Raw genomic sequence first — 19,559 nt, forward strand, 5'->3', positions numbered from 1 at the left:
GCCGGCCTCATGGCGGGGGAGGAGGGCAGGCGGAGCCGGGAGGGCTCCTCGTACTCTGCGGCCGCCCCCGAGCGGGGCTGGCGGGTCCTGGAATGTTGGCGGCCTGTGTCTCACTCCGGTGTTCTCTTTTCTGCCTTCCCGCCGCCTTTGTCCCGCTCGGCAGCCGTGGGTGACCCGGTACCGGTGTCACAGCGGAGGGCTGAAAGGCGGCGCCGGTGTTGTTTGCGCCGCTTTGATCATGCGGTGTTCGAGGGGGCTCCTGCCGTGGTTTAAATCGAGATTGTCTTTAAAGTGGGATTGAAACTGTGGTTGTGTGAAAAACGCCAGTCACTTGTTTTTAAAATTTTAAAACTTTAATAGTAATACAATGGTTATAAAAATAGTAATACAATTAGAGTAATAATAATTTGGACAATTTGGATTAGGACAATATGAGACAATAGAAACAAAGAGTTACGGACGTCCGGGTATCTTTTTCCGAAAAAGGACACCCGTTAACAAAGGATTTACCTTTAAAAGCAATAGCCTGTTGCATATTCATACATCTCATACATGATGCATAAATTCCATTAAAACGCAGGATTCTGTCTGGTCAGTGTCAGCTTCTTCCTCTGAATCCTGACGGCGTCCTGGATCCAGAGCGAGGCAGGAAGAAGTCGGCTTCTTCTGATAAGAGAACAATAAATTCTTTTTCTCTGAAAGATTTGGTGTCCTGTAGCTGGTATCTATCGGTGCGAGTACCTCATTCCTTTCTTTAAAATATATTCCACTTACATAGTTCCTGTTTTAACTACAGAAGTTATCTTTTAACTACAAAACTACATTTATCATACTATTAAAATGTTAATACAGCACTACTAATCAATATGCGAAAAACGCCAATCACTTGTTTTTAAAATTTTAAAAAATTAATAGTAATAAAATGGTTATAAAAATAGTAATACAATTAGAGTGATAACAATTTGGACAATTTGAACTAGGACGACATGAGACAATAAATACAAAGAATTACAGACGTCTGGGTACCTTTTTCTGGGCAGCACGAGCCCAGAAAATGACACCCGTTAACAAAGGATTAACCCTTAAAAGCAACAGCCTGTTGTATATTCATACACTTCATACATGATGCATAAATTCCATTCAAATACAGGATTCTGTCTGGTCAGTGTCAGCTTCTTCCTCTGAATCCTAACAGCAGCTTCAAGGCGGGAAGAAGTTCGTTTCTTCTGATAAGAGAGCAATAAATTCTTTTCTCTGAAAGATTTAGGTGTCCTGTGGCTGCTATCTTGCTGCGAGTCCTTTCTTTAAAAAAGTATCCTACATACCATACTTTCTATTTCAACATTTTTTTATTACTTAAAACTATATTTAATACAGTAGTTAAGAGAATTAATACAGCATTACTTTCTAACACAACACATATAATATTCATTTTAATATTTGCAAAAAGCCCATCATAAAATACATTTATTTTTCCCACAATACAGCAAAATACATACAGGAAATATCTGTGTAGAGCCATATAATATGCACTTTTCACAGGCTGGTTGTGACCTGAGATCAGAGGCATGGCCTGTTTATGCCATGGGGCCACAGCGTGTTCCCAAACCTCAGATGGGCTCGTCTGTACTGCCCAGCAATGAATATGTTCCGTGTCCAGGCCAGAACAATGCTCCTAAGTGCTCTTCAGGAGTGATTTTTGATAACTATTTAAATGCTGTCAAAACTCACACCCCTGTCAAAATTTCCACAGATGAGGCCCAGAGGCCAAAATATTTGCTTTGTGGTCTCACAAAGCAGAAGAGTTTGCTCTGACTTCACATGAACAGCTGCAGGTTGAAGAATGTGCTTTGAAAGGCTGAAATATGCACACAAGAAATGAAAAACATCCACAGGTTTTTTCACTCATAAAAGGTTTCCTGCTGTTGGCTGCTCTGAGGGGAAGGCTGACACAGAAACATAGAATGAATCTCCTTTCCCAGACAGACCTGCCGTCAGGTTTTTTCACTGTCATGTCTTTGTTGCAAGCATCCAGCAGCTACTCTAATTGAAAAAAACTCTAGAAGGAAAAGCCAGTCCAGGGATGCACCTTCTGCGTGCCCCACTTACAGCACACCAAACTCATCTGTCCTTCCCTTCTCCACTGCATCTACCATTGTATCCTCTGGATCTTGGAGCCTAAAGGCAGGCACAATTGTTTCCACAGAGGGTTTGGAAGAAGCATAGGTAGCAGCACAAGTAACTCTTGCTGAATTTTAATCCTTATGACTGCCACGGTGAATTCTATTGGTAGGCCTGATGCCTTGGGGTTTAGCTTTTATATTTTTCAGATTGTGTACTGCTTTAGTGTGTAGTTCTGAGCTTCATATTAGGGGATAGTAAGCTCTCTTCATAGTGTAGGTAGACAAAACAATTCCTTCTCTAGGTGGGGACCAAGGACAAACAATCCAAATCTCAGGCCGAAGAGCAGTTACAAAAGTAGAAATATTCAGCAGCTGGTCCCGCAGAAAAAAGTCCTAGAAGAAAATGAGCCAAGCTAGAATTCCCCTTTTTTTGCAGCCTACCAGATGCACAGCCAACAATAAAATTATTTGTTTTCCTTCCCAGTGCTATACCCGGTCATGTTCTTTCGGTCTCAAAGAGCAGGGATCCTCAACAGAGATCTTACCGTAACTGCTCCCACACTAATGGGACAGAAAAACACTTGCCTTTTTCCTGGGCACCGTGAGCACTCATAAAAACAACCACACGATGACGCTGTCAACTTGGAAAGAAAAAAAAGTTTTTAAAGGACACCTCGCCTAGCTCTAATCCATGCCAAGTGCAGATCCAAGTTGAAAACGTTGCTGATCTCCAATCAGCTATGTCAGGACAAAAAGAGTTCGATGATCTTCCCCTTCCAAGTGCAGACTCGTATTTGCACCACACTCCAAAGGCAACACAAACTCATTTGCGCTAATAAATCTTTTCACTCTCACAGAGTCAGTTACAAACTTGAACATATCAGGCAAAAAGCAGCTCACAAATATGTCAGCTGAAAAAGCTCTTTCCACCTAAAACTTCAACCAAACCCATCCAACTGCATCCATCGAAGAGAGGAACTTCTCAAAAGCTCTTCTCAAAAGAAATGGCATACTCTCCTCCTAAACAGTCAACCTCCAGGGACTGATCCCATACAAAGGTGCCAGAGCCTTGTTACCAAGCATTCCCTGCCCCAGGCCTATATCAGCTGCTTACCAAGACCGAGCATGGAGAGTGCTTACCTTGCCCAAAGTAAGGGCACTGCCAGAATTCCAGAAGATCACCTCTGAGGAGTGGAAAGCACATCCTTATTTTGTACTAGAGGATGTACTACATCTCTCCCCGTTGGACAGTGTGAGGACCATTGTTCCTGCCTAGGTCTTTTAAATGTTCCACTGATCAAAATTAAATTAAATTAAATTAAATTAAATTAAATTAAATTAAAAATAAAATTAAATAAAATTAAATTTAAAATAAAATAAAAGTAAATTTTAAATAAAATAAAAATAAAATAAAATAAAATAAAATAAAATAAAATAAAAAACACTACAAAACCACCATGAACATCTCTGAAGATGGAAGGGATAGGCAGTTCCAGACCAGCCACAGGCTGAAATTTCACCTGCACTTTAAAAAAATTTATTGTGATGTTCCAGTTAAATCTGGTATCTTTTAAGGACATTTGGCACACTTAAGGTTATTCCTGGCCTGGTGGCCAGAAACACCTTAGCTGCAGTCTTGCTCCACACCATTGGGTGTCATCTTAAAACCACCAGTAGCTTTATCCAGGCTGTATTTCAGTCTATTCTTGCTGTGCTTTCCAACAGGAATTTCTTGAAAAGGTGCTGTCCTCTTTTCCCTACTGCTATGAGTATCCTTAAAATTGCAAATGCAGGCAGACATCTAGCAGTCTGGGTTTGTGCAGCATGGAGGAATAAGGAGGCTTGTATGAAATGGGGGCAGAGATTTTATTGTACCTGCAGTAATAGAACAAGTGTGAATGGTTTTCAGCTGCAAAAGGATACATCCAGACTAGATATAAGGAAGAAATTTTTTCACTCTGAAGGTGGTGAGGCACTGGCGCAGCTTGCCCAGAGAAGCTGTGGCTGTCCCATCCCTGGAAACATTCCAGGTCAGGTTGGATGGGGCTCTGAGTGATCTGAACTAGTTAAAGGTGTCCCTGCTCATTGCAGGGGGGCTGGAACTGGGGGATCTTTAAAAGTTCCTTCCAACCAAACCATTCTGTGATTCGAAGAAACTCACAGTAATGGCAGCACAAGTCTGGGAATGGCTGCTGCGGAAAAGAGTGTGTTTGGGTGGGGCTTTTTTTAATTGTTTTTTTTTTGTTTGTTTGGTTGGTTGGTTGGTTGGGTTTTGGTTTTTTTTGGTTTTTTGGGGTTTTTTTTGCTGTTGTTTTTTTTTCTTTTTTTTTTTAATCCTAGATGAAGTTTGTTTTAAACAAACTTAGGTCCAAGGTGGCTTTCCTGAAGTAGAACCAGTAGCAGGGCCAAGACACTGGAGTCTGTTTTAATCCAGATTACTGGGTGGTGGAAAACAGTCTACACGTGAATGTAAAAGCCCTTCATGGGTGCCCTGTGCTGTCTGTACAGAATTCTCTGTACAGAATTCTCTGTGTAGCATTTTAGCACCTTGAGCAGAAAAGTTTGAAGCAGACTTATGTCCTTGCTTTGTAGTAGATGGAGGCAATGAGAGCATGGATGTACTGTGGGAAAAACAGAGGGGTCAAAGCTGGTGTTTGATTGCAGCCCAAATATTGAACACAGGTCCAGATTCCTTCCCAAAACCAAATCAAGTTCACCTCTGGTTACATCTGTCTAAAGATACACAGAGGTGAACATGAGGGGTACGTGGAGGGGAGGAAGGGTGGCTTTTGGGCCCTAGGAGAAGCACTGAACTCGTCACCCAGCTCCACTACAAATCTCACCTTGGTCAAAACTCTCAGCCTCGTTACAGATGGGTCCTGACCTGCTAAAAAGAGACTGTCACAGCAGCATGTAGGCATCTCACAGAGAAGAGGATCTATAGCTCAACAGAGCCTCTGTCCTTGAAAAAGCCTCAAGTTTGTTTATGATAGAGGTTTCATGATAATAAATCCCCTAACAGTTGAGGTGGGACGGGTCACAGGACAGAGAGAGAGGCAGGGAGGTATCTCAGGACATGGCATCTGCATCTGTTTTCATCAGCATCCCACTGACTCGGGAGGGAAGAGCCTCTAATTACATCTCACTGTTTCTTGTCATGGAAACAGCTGAACTAGGACCCTGAGCAGGCAGGTGAGGCAGTGCATGCTGGGCAGCTGGGTGTGTGTTGGACTGTTGTCCCTGGTAAGGAGCAGATGGTTGGAAATACTCAAATACATATACAATTTCTCTTTTTCTCCCTCTCCTGGGGGGGGAAAAAGAGAGAAAAAATGGAACACTTCTCTATTTCTTTGACCTTTTGGCTTTCAAGGAAAGCTCAGAAGTGTTCCATAGCAGAATGTGGATCTTCCAGTGCTATCCCTCAAACAGAGAGGATGCCCTGAGCACATCTACCTAGAAACAGTGATCAGAAAAAGGAAAAATGAAACAGTAGGATGAAACAGGAAGATCAGTGGATGTATTACCTCAAAATCCCAGCTACTACTGAAAAGCACTAGGTCAGCCCAAGGATGTTTGGAAGCCTTGGAGCAAGGATCCTCCTTGACTTTCTGCTTTCCCTCCCCTTTCTTCTCTTATTCTGTCACATTCAATGGTCTCCATGACTGCCTGGATTTCGTAATGATGATTAATGAGGATATTTGCTGTGAAAAGGCTGCACACCTTGTCCTTGTGCCTGTTGTCTGAGTCACCAGCCTCCTCCACAACAGGACATTTTTTGCCTGGTCCTCTCTTAAAGCTAATGACAGAGCAAACTTTGGGCAAAGAGTAAACAACACTGCTGGCTTTGGACAAAAGCCTGTTCTTGTCCTTGAATGGAAAAATGCAATAGGGATCCTTCCCTGCTGGAAAGAAAGCTGTCCTATGTTTTGTTTCCCTTGTGAGCTGGCTCAGACCATGTTTGAACAGATATCTGCCTCACAAGGACACAAAGCTCCAAATCTTAGGCACTGATGGACCTCCCATCCACACAAAATCTCAGGAGCCTTGCAACCCACAGGTATTTCAATGATGATGCCCAAGTCTTTCTTTTCACTAAGCAAGATGCCCTGGCAGGATGTGTGGAGCTGGCAAGGAAAGCAAGCAGATGTTGGTTACTTGCAGCCGAGAGGTGATTTCTGGACTAAACAGAGGATCCAAATTTGCAGGAAGGTGTTTTACCAGGGAATGCCAAGGGGAACATGCTGTGCTGTCACAGCCCATCCTGATCAGTGCTGTGCCAGCCTGCTTCTCCCCAGTCTCTATAGCTGCATCCCTAAAGGTGCAGACAGGTTGTTTATTATCAAATAAAACCCATACTATTGACTTTGGCATATGGTCTCATTTACACCTTCATTTGGGCAAAGGCATTTCTAATAACTTTAATAACTGTATCATAAGAGTTGTGTATCCTGTTTTGAAGGGATTTCTTTGGACCCAAAAAAGATACTTTCTGCAACTGCGGTGTTAGCCTTTAGAAAAAACTATCCAATTTAAGATGAAGCTTAAATTGCTAAATCCAACAAGGTGATTTGTCTGATGAGGAATGGCAGGTTTTACTAGAAGGCAGATCTTTCTAGATCTTTTGCCTGCCTAGACTCCAGCCCAGATGGAGCCAAGAAGCTGTAATGGGAATGAATTACGACTTCCTTTTGCAGCCAGTTATGGGTCTGTCCATTCCCCACGTGACACTCATCTCCCCCAGCCTCTGACAGATGCGCTGAATTACAAATTCACAATGCAATCCCATCCAGAAGAGCCATGATAAATGAGGGCAATGATACAGTTATGTCAGCAGAATTGACCAAATACTTAAGCAGCTGACACAATCCGAATATATTTGTATTAGGGGATGGAAAGGCCATGTGGTCCACAACCAAACCAGAGGGCTTGTTACATGAATTTCCACTCTGAATGAACAGGGTTATTCATGGCTGTTGCTGTAAAAAGACAAACCTTGTAAATACAGGCTCTCTGGGGAAATGTTTAGACAGCACAATCCAGTTTCAACCTGACTTTCCAGCCACTGGGTGTGTGTGTCAGCCTTCCCTTTCCATTTGCCCACTGGCTGACATCTACAAGATGTTGGATGCACAAACAAGTCACCAGCAGCTCCCAACTTGGGAGCTGCTCCAAGGGCCAAGTTCACTTTTGGGAAAAACCTGCCCTGCTTTGTCATGTAATAAATATGTTTCTTCTGGAAAAATTTAGGTATTATATTCTTGGTTTTCCCTAAGCCTCTGCTGGGTCAATGCTTCCCTTTTGCCTTCTCTTGTGGTGGTAGAAGCAACTCAGACTCTCCTTCAAAGGGAGAGGAAATCCTGACTATAAAAGCAATTACCATTTCCATCATTAAACCTGTGAGTGATTAACTTGCAAAAAGCATCATAAAGGTGTCAGCTGTGCTTAATAGCATTTGGATGGCTTTATGACTCTGTTCTGACACATCATCAGCGAAATTACCCTAGAAATAAGCAGATGTGAGCAGAAGTGTCTCATGTGGTAAAGCACAGGCTCCGCTGCACTGATCCAGTGTTAACCTACGGTCAATAGACCACTAGTGAGCTATAAAACCATAATGTGTTTCACAGAACACAAACTATATGTGTTGTCTATTAATACATTGCTGAGGTCTGGAGACATCATCAACAGCTGGTCCTGACTATCATAATTATCTGAAAGCTAATGTAGAATTGTACCAATTATCCTTATTTAATTATTTTTTAACAGTCATCACTGTATAATTGTGCTTTTCTAGAGCAATAAGCTTATTTCCACCAAGGGGGAATATTCTGTTTATTCTCCCCAAATTCATCCAGACCATTTCATTCATTGCCAAACAGCAGATACAAAGTGCAGTGTATCTCCAAATTGCTTGGATGCTCTTAAGATTGAAAAAGATTTCCCAGCATCTGGGAAATCTCTAATGCCCTTACAGAAAATATTGAATGAAGCACCTTCTTCCACCCAGCCTGAGTGTCACACTCAGGACTTAAAAGATGGATCAACTGGTAAGAGAAGCCAGTGGCACGAAGTCCCCAAGCAATTTAGTTGTCGTGTCCAGAGGAAATAAGCCATGCATTTGGGATTCACAGTGGGAGCAGGACATGTCCATGGCAGATGCCCCATCTCTGGAAGTATTCAAGACCAGGTTTGTCAGGGCCTGGAGCAACCTGGTCCAATGGAAGGTGCTCCAGTCCATGGCAGGGATTGGAATGAAACTGTCATGTCCTTTCTCACCCAAACCATTCTGTGATTCCTTGGTTCCTTCAAAGATGGCATCTTGGAAAAATTTAGCAGCCAGATTTCCCCACTGAATGTTGCAATCTTGTGGGTTTGCCCCAAGAATTTGCCATGATAGCTTTTCCCTGTGGAGACTAGTGGTTGTAGTTGAAAGATTTTAGTACTGAAATTGGAGCTGCACACTGAAATATTGATGTGCAAGGAATAGAGAGGAAAGCAGCTCAGGAAACGGTGGTTGAATTGTAAGGCAGTAAACCAGGGTATTTTCCTTGCCTCTTCCTGGGGAATGGGTTAAACATTGGATTGAAACTCACAGCAAAATAAAGACAATTAAAGGTTCTGGAAATCTCAGCTAAGGATTTAAAGGTAATAAATAAATAATACCTTAAGAGAGAAGTAACTGAGAGTTCTTGGCTGGGTGCATGAGAACCCTGAGGAATCAGGAAGGGCCAAATTTTGAGTATGTCAAGTTCTAAACAGCCCAGGGTTTTCATTCAAGCTTCTTCCTAAGCAAAGAAGAAGAAAAATATCGTAGTCGCAGGGAGTCTTGCTAATGGAAATATTCAATAACCATAATTTGAGTTTGGCTTTCTCATAAATTCAAAGCAATTTCCCCATAATATCAGGAGAATATATGGCCTTTCTTGAGGCAGCAGAAACACCAAATAAATCAAATTTTTAATTCACTTGAAAACATTTTCCAGCATTTCAGATTTAATTTGTCTGATGAGATGGAGTCAGATTGAGAACAGAGATGCAGGGAAGCAGGAAGAAAATCAGAACATAAAACCAAAGAGATATTAGACCATATGCATTAGTGAACCACAACAACAAGAAGGAAAAGAGTTACAACCCTAATGCCCTAAGAAGCAGTCTACCCAGAACACAGTTTGAAGGACCAAATCTTTGACTTTTGTGGGTTTTCCCAAAAAAATGTACATTTTAATAAATGGGTAATATATGACTACCTCTGAGCTTGTTGTTGTAAATGGGTTAAGAAATCAGGTATGTGGTCACAGAATATACTTTCCATCTCAGGGCTGGTCCAATTCACCTCTTGAGCATCCTAGGAAAAGGGTTTTTCCTAACTCTGCTAGCTGGGAGCTGAAGCAGTGGGGAATGTTTCTGAAAGTGCGTCCTCTTCAAAACCCCTTTTCATACATGGGGAAACTGAGGCAGGCAGTAAGATGACTTTTCCAAAATTAAATTACAAACTGAGTAAGCCCTCTTGCAGACTTATAAAATTGCAGTTCAACCATGCCAGCAGTCTCTGTATTTGCTGACCACTCCCAGTAGCACCACTGGAGAAGAAAGTGCCTTTTTTGGAATGGAAGTCACCAAGATCAAGCCAAAACTGAGCACCCAGAAACCAGCAGATCTGTGATGTCTTGTGCTGAACACCCTAAGCCATAGAATCACAGAATGGTTTGGGTTGGAAGGGACCTTAAAAAGCATCATCTTCCATGCCCTTCCATGGACAGGGACGCCTTTCACTAGTGGAGATTATTTCAAGCCCCATCCCATTTTGGCCTGGAACACTTCCAGAGATGGGGCAGCCACAGACCCTCTGGGAAATCTGTGCCAGGGCCTCACCACCATGACAGACAGGAATTTCTTCCCAGTATCCCATCCAACCCTGCCCTCTGTCAATGGGAAGCCATTCCCCCTTGTCTTGTCACCCCATGCCCTTGTCCAAAGTGCTTCTCCAGTCTCTTGGAGCCCCTTTAGGCACTGGAAGGGGCTCTAAGTTGTCCCCAGAGCCTCCTCTTCTCCAGGCTGAACAATTCCACCTCTCACAGTCTATCCCCAGAGTAGAGAGGGTCTGGTCCTCCTCATACTGTGCACCTTGGGATGGCTCCTCTCCACACTCTACAGAAAATCCTCCAGCGAAAGCTTTTTTGGGAATCTCCATGGGACTGTGGCACTGCTAGAGCTGGGATTTGAGCTCAGCACCTTCCCTCTCCACCCCACTGGCATCCCCAAGGACAGTGCATTCATTTGGTGAGGCACTGACCAAGCAATTCAGCCCAGGAGGGTGAAGGCTGATGGTTCCTGAGTGGCAGCTCATGCTGGGAGACACATAATAATGTCAGATCCACTGGTGGAGAGAGAGACTAAAAAATGGGAATGAATTGCTCTTCCCAGAGTCTGTTTTTATTCCCTGCTGCTGCCTGTTTCTGGACAACTTGCTGTTGCTGCATTTCAATTTAAGACTTATTAAAAAAATCCCTGGAAAGGGGCAAAATTGACTGACTTTGCCTTATTTCCAGCAGAAGAGATGAGATTTATTTTTAATCTACCTGTGTCTCTGCAATCATTACCTGCTTTCCAGCTGTGTTGCTAATGAGTGTCAGGACCATCATTTTGCTAATGGAGAAGCTGAGGCATGGGCAGTGGCTGTGACATTCCCCAGGACAGGGGTAGGGATTATTCCTGGGATCTGAAACCCCTTTATCTGGTTCCTGTGCTGCAGCCCCAAGCCAGTCACATGGAAATTGCACTTCATAGATAGCAGTCTTACTGCTTTTGCACACTTCTCTGTATGTGATTTTTCTTATGGGTAATTAGTATGGAAAAACAATTGCAGAACCAGAGGAGAGAGGCCATGGCCCGTGTGGCAAATGAGCATGAGCAGCAGACCTCCTGGTAAAGCAGAAAAACAGCATGGTTTAGATTGGTTTAGTAAGGAAGCGGGCTAAAAACTCCAACCAACATTTATGGATGCAGAAAACAGGAGGGTTTTCAGAAAAAAATAATCATTAGATAAAGTTCCACATGTTAGAAACTGGAATCAGGGCTGCTTGAACAAGGGTGGCTGGTTTTGCAGTCCTGTACCTCTTTAGCATAAAAGAGACTACAAGAAAGAAGGAGAGAGACTATTTACAAGGCAGTGTAGTGACAGAACAAAGAGGAATGGTTTCACACTGACAGGACAAGGGGGAATGGTTTCACACTAACAGAGGGCTGAGTTGGATGCCATATTGGGAAGAAATTCATGGCTGTGAGAGTGGTGAAGCCCTGGCAGAGATTTCCCAGAGAAGCTGCTGCTTGGAAGTGTTCCAGGCCAAAATGGATGGGGATTGGAGCCACCTGGTCTAGTGGAAAGAGTTGTAACACAATAATTTTTAAGGTCCCCTTCAATCCTGGTCATTCTATGAATTTATGTTTCTAAAATATTTCCAAATGGGTTCCGGGAAATTGTGCAGTCCTACCTCCAGTAAGCAGAATCCATAATTTCCAGAAGGAATTTACCTTCTGAGCAGTGAGCTGGAAGAGGTATCAGCTGCCACTTCAATCCTCTGTCAGTCATGTCATTGCCCTCCAATGCACAGAGCCAGGCTGTGGGCTGGCGGTGGCTCCTTGGTCAGGACTTACCAGCTGTGCTTACCCACGGAGGTCCTGGTTAGGAAGGTTGGGGTAGGAAGGTGAGGCCAGGCTGGGAAGGTCCTCTCCACACAGCCACCCCAAGATGGGGGGTTCCTAGGAATCAGGGAGCACATAAACCTGCAAGGAGAATTGTTTCACTCCTTTAGTGAAACGTGTTAGAGTAGGTGATGCTCAGGGTAAGGTGGGTGGATGTGTGAACATGCTGAAGAGAAGTGGGGTTTTTCTCTCTTTCAAAAAAGAAAAGAAACTTGGAAATGACAAGTGATTTTAAGAGATACTGCTATAGGTTGCAAATGCCTGTGTCTGAAATCTAGAAAAATGCTAAGTTGAGATTTAAGAGCTAATGCAACTACAGTTTTGCCAGTGGTGTGCCCAGCCCAACACTTCAGTCACACCACCTTCCCCACAATGCTTCTTCCTCATTTAATGCCCAGAAATTATTGGGGACAACCCAAGGCTCAGAGGAATTGCACAGGCTGATCATCCCAGCATCTCCATGCTTGGCTACAACATAAAAAATGTAGACTTTGCACCAAGCTTTCACTAACAGAACTAGACAGCCAGCCAGTGACAGTGAGAGGCAGCAGAACATGGGTGCAAGGTGCTGCAGTGGTACATTTTCATCATCCACAGGCAGCAGGGCGTGGGTTGTGCTGAGGTGCTGCTGCTCTGCTCATCTCTGACAAATATTGATATATTTAAACATAATCTGGACTAGAAAAACACAACCAGATGTTGCTGGCTCTTGGGTGACGGGATACCTGATAGCCATTCCCACTTGTGCAAGGACTGACATTTACCTTGTGACACCACCACACCTCCACCCCAGGGGCCTTTCAGAACAGATCATACTCTCCACAGCATGTTTATTAACCACCTCTCCACCCTATGCTCCAGCTGCACCAGGGATGACGCTGCCTCTTGGAAACTGGACCCACAGTGGGAGGCATGGCAAACACAGGGTCTGGGGGAGGCATGGCAAACACAGGGCCTGGAGAAAACAAATCACCACTTGACCAGAAAGAAATAGACCCCGAACTCCCAACAAAAGTTCAAATCAGTGTGATTTGGGGTAATCAGTGCCTTATGAGGAGTAAAAGACCTTTAAGACCCCCCTGCCCTGTAGTTGCCCATCTGAGGTTCTGTTTCATTTTGCTCAAAAGAAAGTGTAGGTGTGCTGTGGAGCCAGGCTGGCTTGGAGCAACCTGGTCTAGTGAAGGAAGTGCCATGGCAGGGGCTTGGAATGAGATGAGCTTTAAGGTCTCTTCCAACCCAAACTATCCCGTGATTCTATGATCGTCTTCCCCACCTTTTCTTCCCTATCTCTTCTACCTCCTTTCCACAGCAACCCTCTGCTTAGTCTATTCAGGAGCAGGAAGATGTTCATAACCAGATCTCCTCACAGACTGAGAATAAGAGAAACCTCCCAGAGCTCTGGCAGCTGGATTTGCAGTGGGTAGGCTGGAACCCAAACAAGCACCTAGGCATGATAGCTCTTTGTCACACCCACAGCAAACCAGCTCAACGATACTATTTGCTGAATATTTGATATTTTTGTAGAAATTGAAAGAAATAGGATTAATCTGACAACATCCATCCAGCTCTATCCCCACTAACAATAAAGGTGAAAACAAAGGATCACAGAATTGTTTAGGTTGGAAAAGCCCTCTGAGATCACTGAGTCAAACTGTTCCTCCAGCACTGCCAAGCCCACCACTAACCTGTGTCCCCAAGATCCACATCCACAAAGCTTCTGAATCCCTCCAGGAATGGGGACTCCACCACTGCCCACGACAGCCTGTGCCAGGGCTGTACAACCCTTTTGAGGAGATCCTTTTCCCTCATATCCAACCTGAACCTCCCCTGGCACAACTTGCTATTTGCTTTAAGTCAGAAATCTCCCAAAATGGTTAGTCAGGCCTGTGAACTGTGAGCCAAGGGTGCAGAGCCAGACAGGAAAAAGCAGGTGGACAAAGCAAATTCTACCATATAAAAGCATTGATGTGACTTGGGATGGGTATTCCAATGACCAGAAAACTTCTATTTGCGATAAACATCAGGATATGGCAAAATCATTGAGCACTGACTTTATCCTGAGGCAAACAACCTTCACAATTTGTACATTTGTGTATAAATTACTGCAATGAGGCAACACCACTGTGAACAGCTGTGCATTTATGCACGGAGAAGATGCACAGTTGTTGTGGTCGTAGACACAGAGATCCATTTTAAACAGACTCCCTGCTATATAAAGGGTGGCTCAACAGTTCCCCTTGACAGATGAAAGGAGAAAATATTCGCTGTCAAGCAACACCTGAGCAACTCAACAGGCAGAAATGGCTCCAGGTACTTTTTATTACAGTTTTAAAGGATTTGTCAGTGCTGCAATGTGTGTAGGGTGAGAGGAGATGATGATGGGGTGGTATGTGGTGGGATACACATGCTCTGTGACAGCCCTAACTTAAAGTATGGCAGTTTATAAACCAATGAAAAAGAATACCTTTCCCTGCAATGTGACTTTAATTCATGAATTAATCTTTACTCTAAATAGGCCATGTCCTACAGGCTCCAGGGCATTTCTCCTCCAAGGGGTATTTGTCTGAGATTAAGTTTGTGGTCTTCGCAGCAGACACTAGTGTGAGTCAGGTGTCAAAGGCTGAAAACATTTAAGGTTGACAAAGGTCACCAAATTCTGCAGTCATATCCCAGAGAGCCACTCAGAGCACAGGTAATGCCACCATCTCTCACCCAGTGAGGCAGACAGACAGCATCACATCAGCAGTACAGCCTAAACCATGGCTACAGCGAGGTGCTCCCAGGCCTTCACCTGGCACTCATCGTCTCCTGCTTGCTCATGTAACCAGAGTGCACCATGCTCTTTTCACATGGGCAAGGACTCATGAGAAAAGGAAAACCATGAGTGTATCAGGGAAAAACTTCGGGACACATACTAGTTTTCATGGAGCAGCCATGAGTGCACCCAGGAATACACTGCTGGTAACACTAGGAGAGGCACAAGCTCTTGGTGGGGGCAGGTCTTGGTGAAAGGGTTTCAAAGAATTTTGGAGAAGGCTAAGCTTACTCTTGGTGCCAAGAGGCACCAAGGAAGATGAGCCTTCAGACAGCATGGACAGAAGAGACTGCGAATTAATTCCCAGGTGCCACTCCCTCCTCAACCCAACCCAGTTTCCTGAGGATGGCTAACACTTTCTGCTGTGCTTTGCTGCAGGGTCATGGTTCTCTCCTCTCACCATTGCTGTGATCACTCTGGGACTGCAGTGGCCACAGCAAGCTGCCACCTTCCCTACCGTGCCCCTTTCCAGCCTGTTTGCCAACGCTGTGCTGAGGGCTCAGCACCTTCACCTCCTGGCTGCCGAGACATACAAGGAGTTTGTAAGTGCTGTGGTCTCTGGTAATCTCCTCTGCTTTGGTTTGATGGCTTCAGGACTGTGTAACAGACACCTTTCAACTATTGGTGTGTCCTTTGTCCTCTTTTGATGAGGAGAGAGGGTGTAAACAGGATAGCACAGGTTATGTCCCATCAGGCTGGACCCTGTTTCCTCCTCTTAGCCCTCTGCCCCCCTACTCTGATCCCGCTCATCCCCCCTTCTCAGGACTATGGCTGCACAGGATCAGCTGGGACATGGCACAGATATGTGACACGATTTTCCTGTGTTGGTCACTCTGGCCCTGGGAGAGTCTGAGTGCTTAAAACTATTTAGTTTCTTCTGCTGACAGGAGCTAGCATGAGCTGTCCTTTGGGGTCATTTTCTCCTTGGGAGAACCTAATTTAGATGTGGTTTCTGTTCACCTCAACACCTTGGCTTAGGAAGACCTTTAGGCCCAGTAGCCACTGTGCCAACACAATATTCCTACCTGCCAACCCTGTCCAAAGGCACCTTGTCATTTATTTCTTGCAAAGACTAACCATTCAGAACAGATTGGGAAGTGTCTGAGGTCTTCTCCAGAACATGGGCAATAGATCTGTGTGTGTTTGGGATGTCTCCATAGGAACGCACCTATATTCCAGAGGACCAAAGACACACAAACAAGAATTCCCAGGTAGCATTTTGTTACTCGGAAACCATCCCTGCTCCCGTGAAGAAGGATGATGCTCAGCAGAAATCAGTAAGTTTTTTTCACCCTCAGGGCAAGCACAGACCTGCCTGAAGAGCCCAGCTGTGCTTCACTGCAGGAACAGAGTGTTTTCATTTGTGAGCACTTGAGTGCTTCCTCCCTCTCCTCCCTTTTTGATTACTTGAACCCTGCATAAAGAAAGAAATACTTTTCTGGGCTACACTGTAAATCACATTCCCATCCCAAGCATGAGAAAAACTATGGTCTGCACAGGTCTGGGTGGTGCTCTTCAGCCTGAAAAATTTGTGTCTGCTGAAGCTGTAGGAGTGGTAGCATCTCCAGGTTTTCCAGAGGGAGGAGGACTTGCTATCAAATACCCCTGCACAGCTTTGAGCCTTTCTTATCCTAATTTCAGGACATGGAGCTTCTTCAGTTCTCCCTGATTCTCATCCAGTCCTGGCTGACCCCGGTGCAGTACCTAAGCAAGATGTTCACAAACAATCTGGTTTTTGGCACCTCAGACAGAGTGTATGAAAAACTAAAGGACCTGGAAGAAGGAATCCAAGCTCTGATGAGGGTAAGTTGCAGCATGTAGCATGACTATAGAATTAGACAGAATTAGATTAAATAGAGATCTCCCACACAGAGGGCCCTCAGCTCTCACGGATCCTTGAGATATCTCACCACCTTCCGCTCTGAAGATCAGTGATATCTTTAGGACTTTATTTACCTTTAGATAATGAGATCCTGATACTGCACATTGGGTTTCATCACTAGGGAGGATAAGAAAACACAGAACAGATGTTAACACCCATTGCAAAAGGATACTGCTCAGGAATCAGAACAATTCACCCACAAAGTCTTCCCAAACCCAGCAACAAAAAAATATTCAGTTGTGCTAAGAGTAAAATAATATTTGCTACCATCTCCATGCAAAATACTTCAAAATGTGGCAAATTTTGTGATTCACAACATTTTATAACAACATCTGTGTACAGATGGAAACCTGCACTCTGGTGTTTCTCTCATACACCAATACAGCATCCAGAGAGCTGAAAGCTGTGGGATGATCCTCTTCAAGGAGGAACTAATCACAGATTCACATAATGGTCTGGGTTGGAAGGCATCTTAAAGCTTATCTCCTTCCAACCCCACACCATGGGCAGGGACACCTTGAACTGGACCAGGTTGCTCCAAGCCCCATCCAGCCTGGCTTTGAACACTTTCAGGGATAGGGCAGCCACAGCTTCTCTGGACAACCTGTGCCAGGGCCTCACCATGCTCATATGGAAGAATTTCTTCCTAATACTTAATCTAACTCTCTCCTATTTTTGTAAAACCATTCCCCCTTGTCCTGTCTCTATCTGTCCATGTAAAAAGTCACTCTCTACCTTTGCTCTAAGTCCCCTTTATAATCAACTTCATTTTTGCTTTGTTGCTTTAAATGATTTTAATGTATTATCTGCCAGGACACCTTTTCAGTTATGTTTATTCTGTAATTAAGTTTATCTGGCAGGCTCACCCTGTAGCTGGAGCTCTGTGACCTGCAGCTGTGAGAAATGAGTCTGGAATATTGTTCACATCTTCCAGCATTAAAATGACTCTCAAAGTCAGACTCAGAGAGTAAACAGAGACTTCTGTCCTGGCACTTCAGCAGGAGAAAGTAGGGATAGGTATCAGTACCACATCCAGATTTTTGTGTGGGTGAGAAATTCTTTACTGTGAGGGTAGTAAGGCCATGGGACAGGTTGCCCTGAGAAGCTGTGGCTGTCCATCCCTAAAAGTGTTTAAGACCAGGTTAAAGGGGGCTTGGAGCAACCTGGTCTAGGGGAAGTTTCCTGGCCCATGGCAGGGAGGCTTCAAATGAGATGGTCTTTAAGGTCCCTTCCAACCCAAACCAGTTTGTGACTTCACAATTCTATGATTTTGGTCTCCGGCTTGGGCATTAGGGAATGGTACACAGAAACCAGCCAAACAATCATATTTCACCCATTTAAGGCTCCTTTTCCTTAACCAAAACTTACCTGTTTGTGGTAGCTGGTGATCACAGCAGGGCAGGAGGAGTGCAGCTCTCAGCTCCAGATGTACATGGCTTGGGTCTGGATTAGAGCTTTGTTTTCTCGCAAAGAGGGAAAAAAGAGAGAATTATTTGCCTGGTTCCATCTCCTTCACTGGAGGAGGTACAGAGTGACCCTGCAACTTACTCTTTATTTTAAAACCCCAAAGACACACTCCTCCCTCCCTGCAGCCCTGTGCCCACTCCCTTCTCACTGTAGCATCACTCCTGCATCACTGCTCTTCCTGCAAACACATACACTCAAAAATATGTTTGAAATATTCTTTAAGACTGGAGGGAGAAACCCCTGACCTCATTTAAAGTTCAGTGGGAACTGTGGCATGGGTCCTGTGGAAGATTGTAGAATCATTGAGGTTTGAAAAGACCTCAATGTCCAAGACTGACCACTTCCTTGTCAACCAGACCAGAGGACTGAATGCCATGTCCAGCCATTGCCTGAACACCTCCAGGGACAGTGACTTCACCACCTCCCTGTGCAGTCCCTTCCAATGTTTAACAATCCCTTCTGCAAAGAAATTCTTCCTGATGTTCAACCTGAAACACCTCTGGCACAGCTTGAGGTTGTGTCTTGTTGTCCTGTCACTTGTTCTGTCCTGTCACTTGTTCCCTGGGAGCAGAGCCTGACCCCTACCTGACTCCACGCTCCCATCAGGGAGTTATAGAGAGTGAGAAGGTCCACCCAGAGCCTTCTTTTCTCCAGTCTGAGCCTCCCCAGCTGCTCCTGGTGCTCTGTTCCCTTCTCTGGACATGCTCAAGCACCTCAATGTCTCTCCTGCCACGAGGGGCCCATAACTGCCCCCGGGACTGGAGGTACCCCAGCAGTGCCAGGGCCAGGGGGCTGTTACTGCCCTGGCCCTGCTGAACACACCATGGCTAACACCAGGCAGGTGCCACTGGCTCCTTGCCCACCTGAGCACACACGGGCTCATGTTCAGCCACTGGAAACCAGCACTCTCAGGGCCATTCCCAGCCACACTGCCCCAACCTGCATGAGGCTATTGTGGCCCATGTCCTTCCCAGGCCCCCAGCACCTCCCCCAGTACCTCCAAATCCTCTTGCAGGAGCTGCAGGACCGAGGCCCCCGGGGTCCCCAGATCCTCAAAGCCACGTACGAGAAATTTGACATCCACCTGCGCAGCGAGGACGCGCTACTGCAGAACTACGGCTTGCTCTCCTGCTTCAAGAAGGACCTGCACAAAGTGGAGACCTACCTGAAGGTGATGAAGTGCCGGCGCTATGGAGAGGGGAACTGCACCTTTTGAGCCCGGTGACAGTTCCCTTCCTGCTCCAGCCCCTTGCTGACCATGGCTGCCCTACTCCTCTGAAAGAAAACTGGAGAATAAACCTGCTACCCCATACTGCCAACATGTCTGCTTCTTGGGGTGGGACAGGCTTCTGTGAGGGGCTGGGAGGGAGGAGCAGCCAATGAGACAGGGTGGATTTGGGGCTTAGGATGTGTATTTGGGATTAAAGGAGCTTATTTGGAGCTTGGGGGGATAGGGGAAGCAGATTTATGGATAACTTTGTACTGGGGAGTAGGTTTGGGACTGTGGGTAGATTTGGAGCTGGGGAGGAATTTGGGAGTAGATTTGGGGCTGAAGTGTGGATTTGAGTCT

The 19,559-nt window shown here is 45.0% G+C and overlaps 1 protein-coding gene across 1 annotated transcript; it reads left to right on the forward strand.

Moving 5' to 3' along the window:
* Window positions 1-9: 9 nt before the first annotated feature.
* On the forward strand, window positions 10-19,205 carry LOC128933304 (somatotropin-like). The gene is given in 7 exon segments (XM_054270233.1): window positions 10-177; window positions 14,077-14,135; window positions 15,019-15,148; window positions 15,150-15,182; window positions 15,801-15,917; window positions 16,282-16,443; window positions 19,005-19,205. Coding segments are annotated over 7 exon segments (870 nt in total).
* The last annotated feature ends 354 nt before the right edge of the window (window positions 19,206-19,559 follow it).

This window comes from Melozone crissalis, unplaced genomic scaffold, assembly GCF_028551555.1.
Source record: "Melozone crissalis strain CALT ecotype California unplaced genomic scaffold, PUWL_Pcris_2 ptg000009l_1, whole genome shotgun sequence".
Taxonomy (NCBI): domain Eukaryota; kingdom Metazoa; phylum Chordata; class Aves; order Passeriformes; family Passerellidae; genus Melozone; species Melozone crissalis.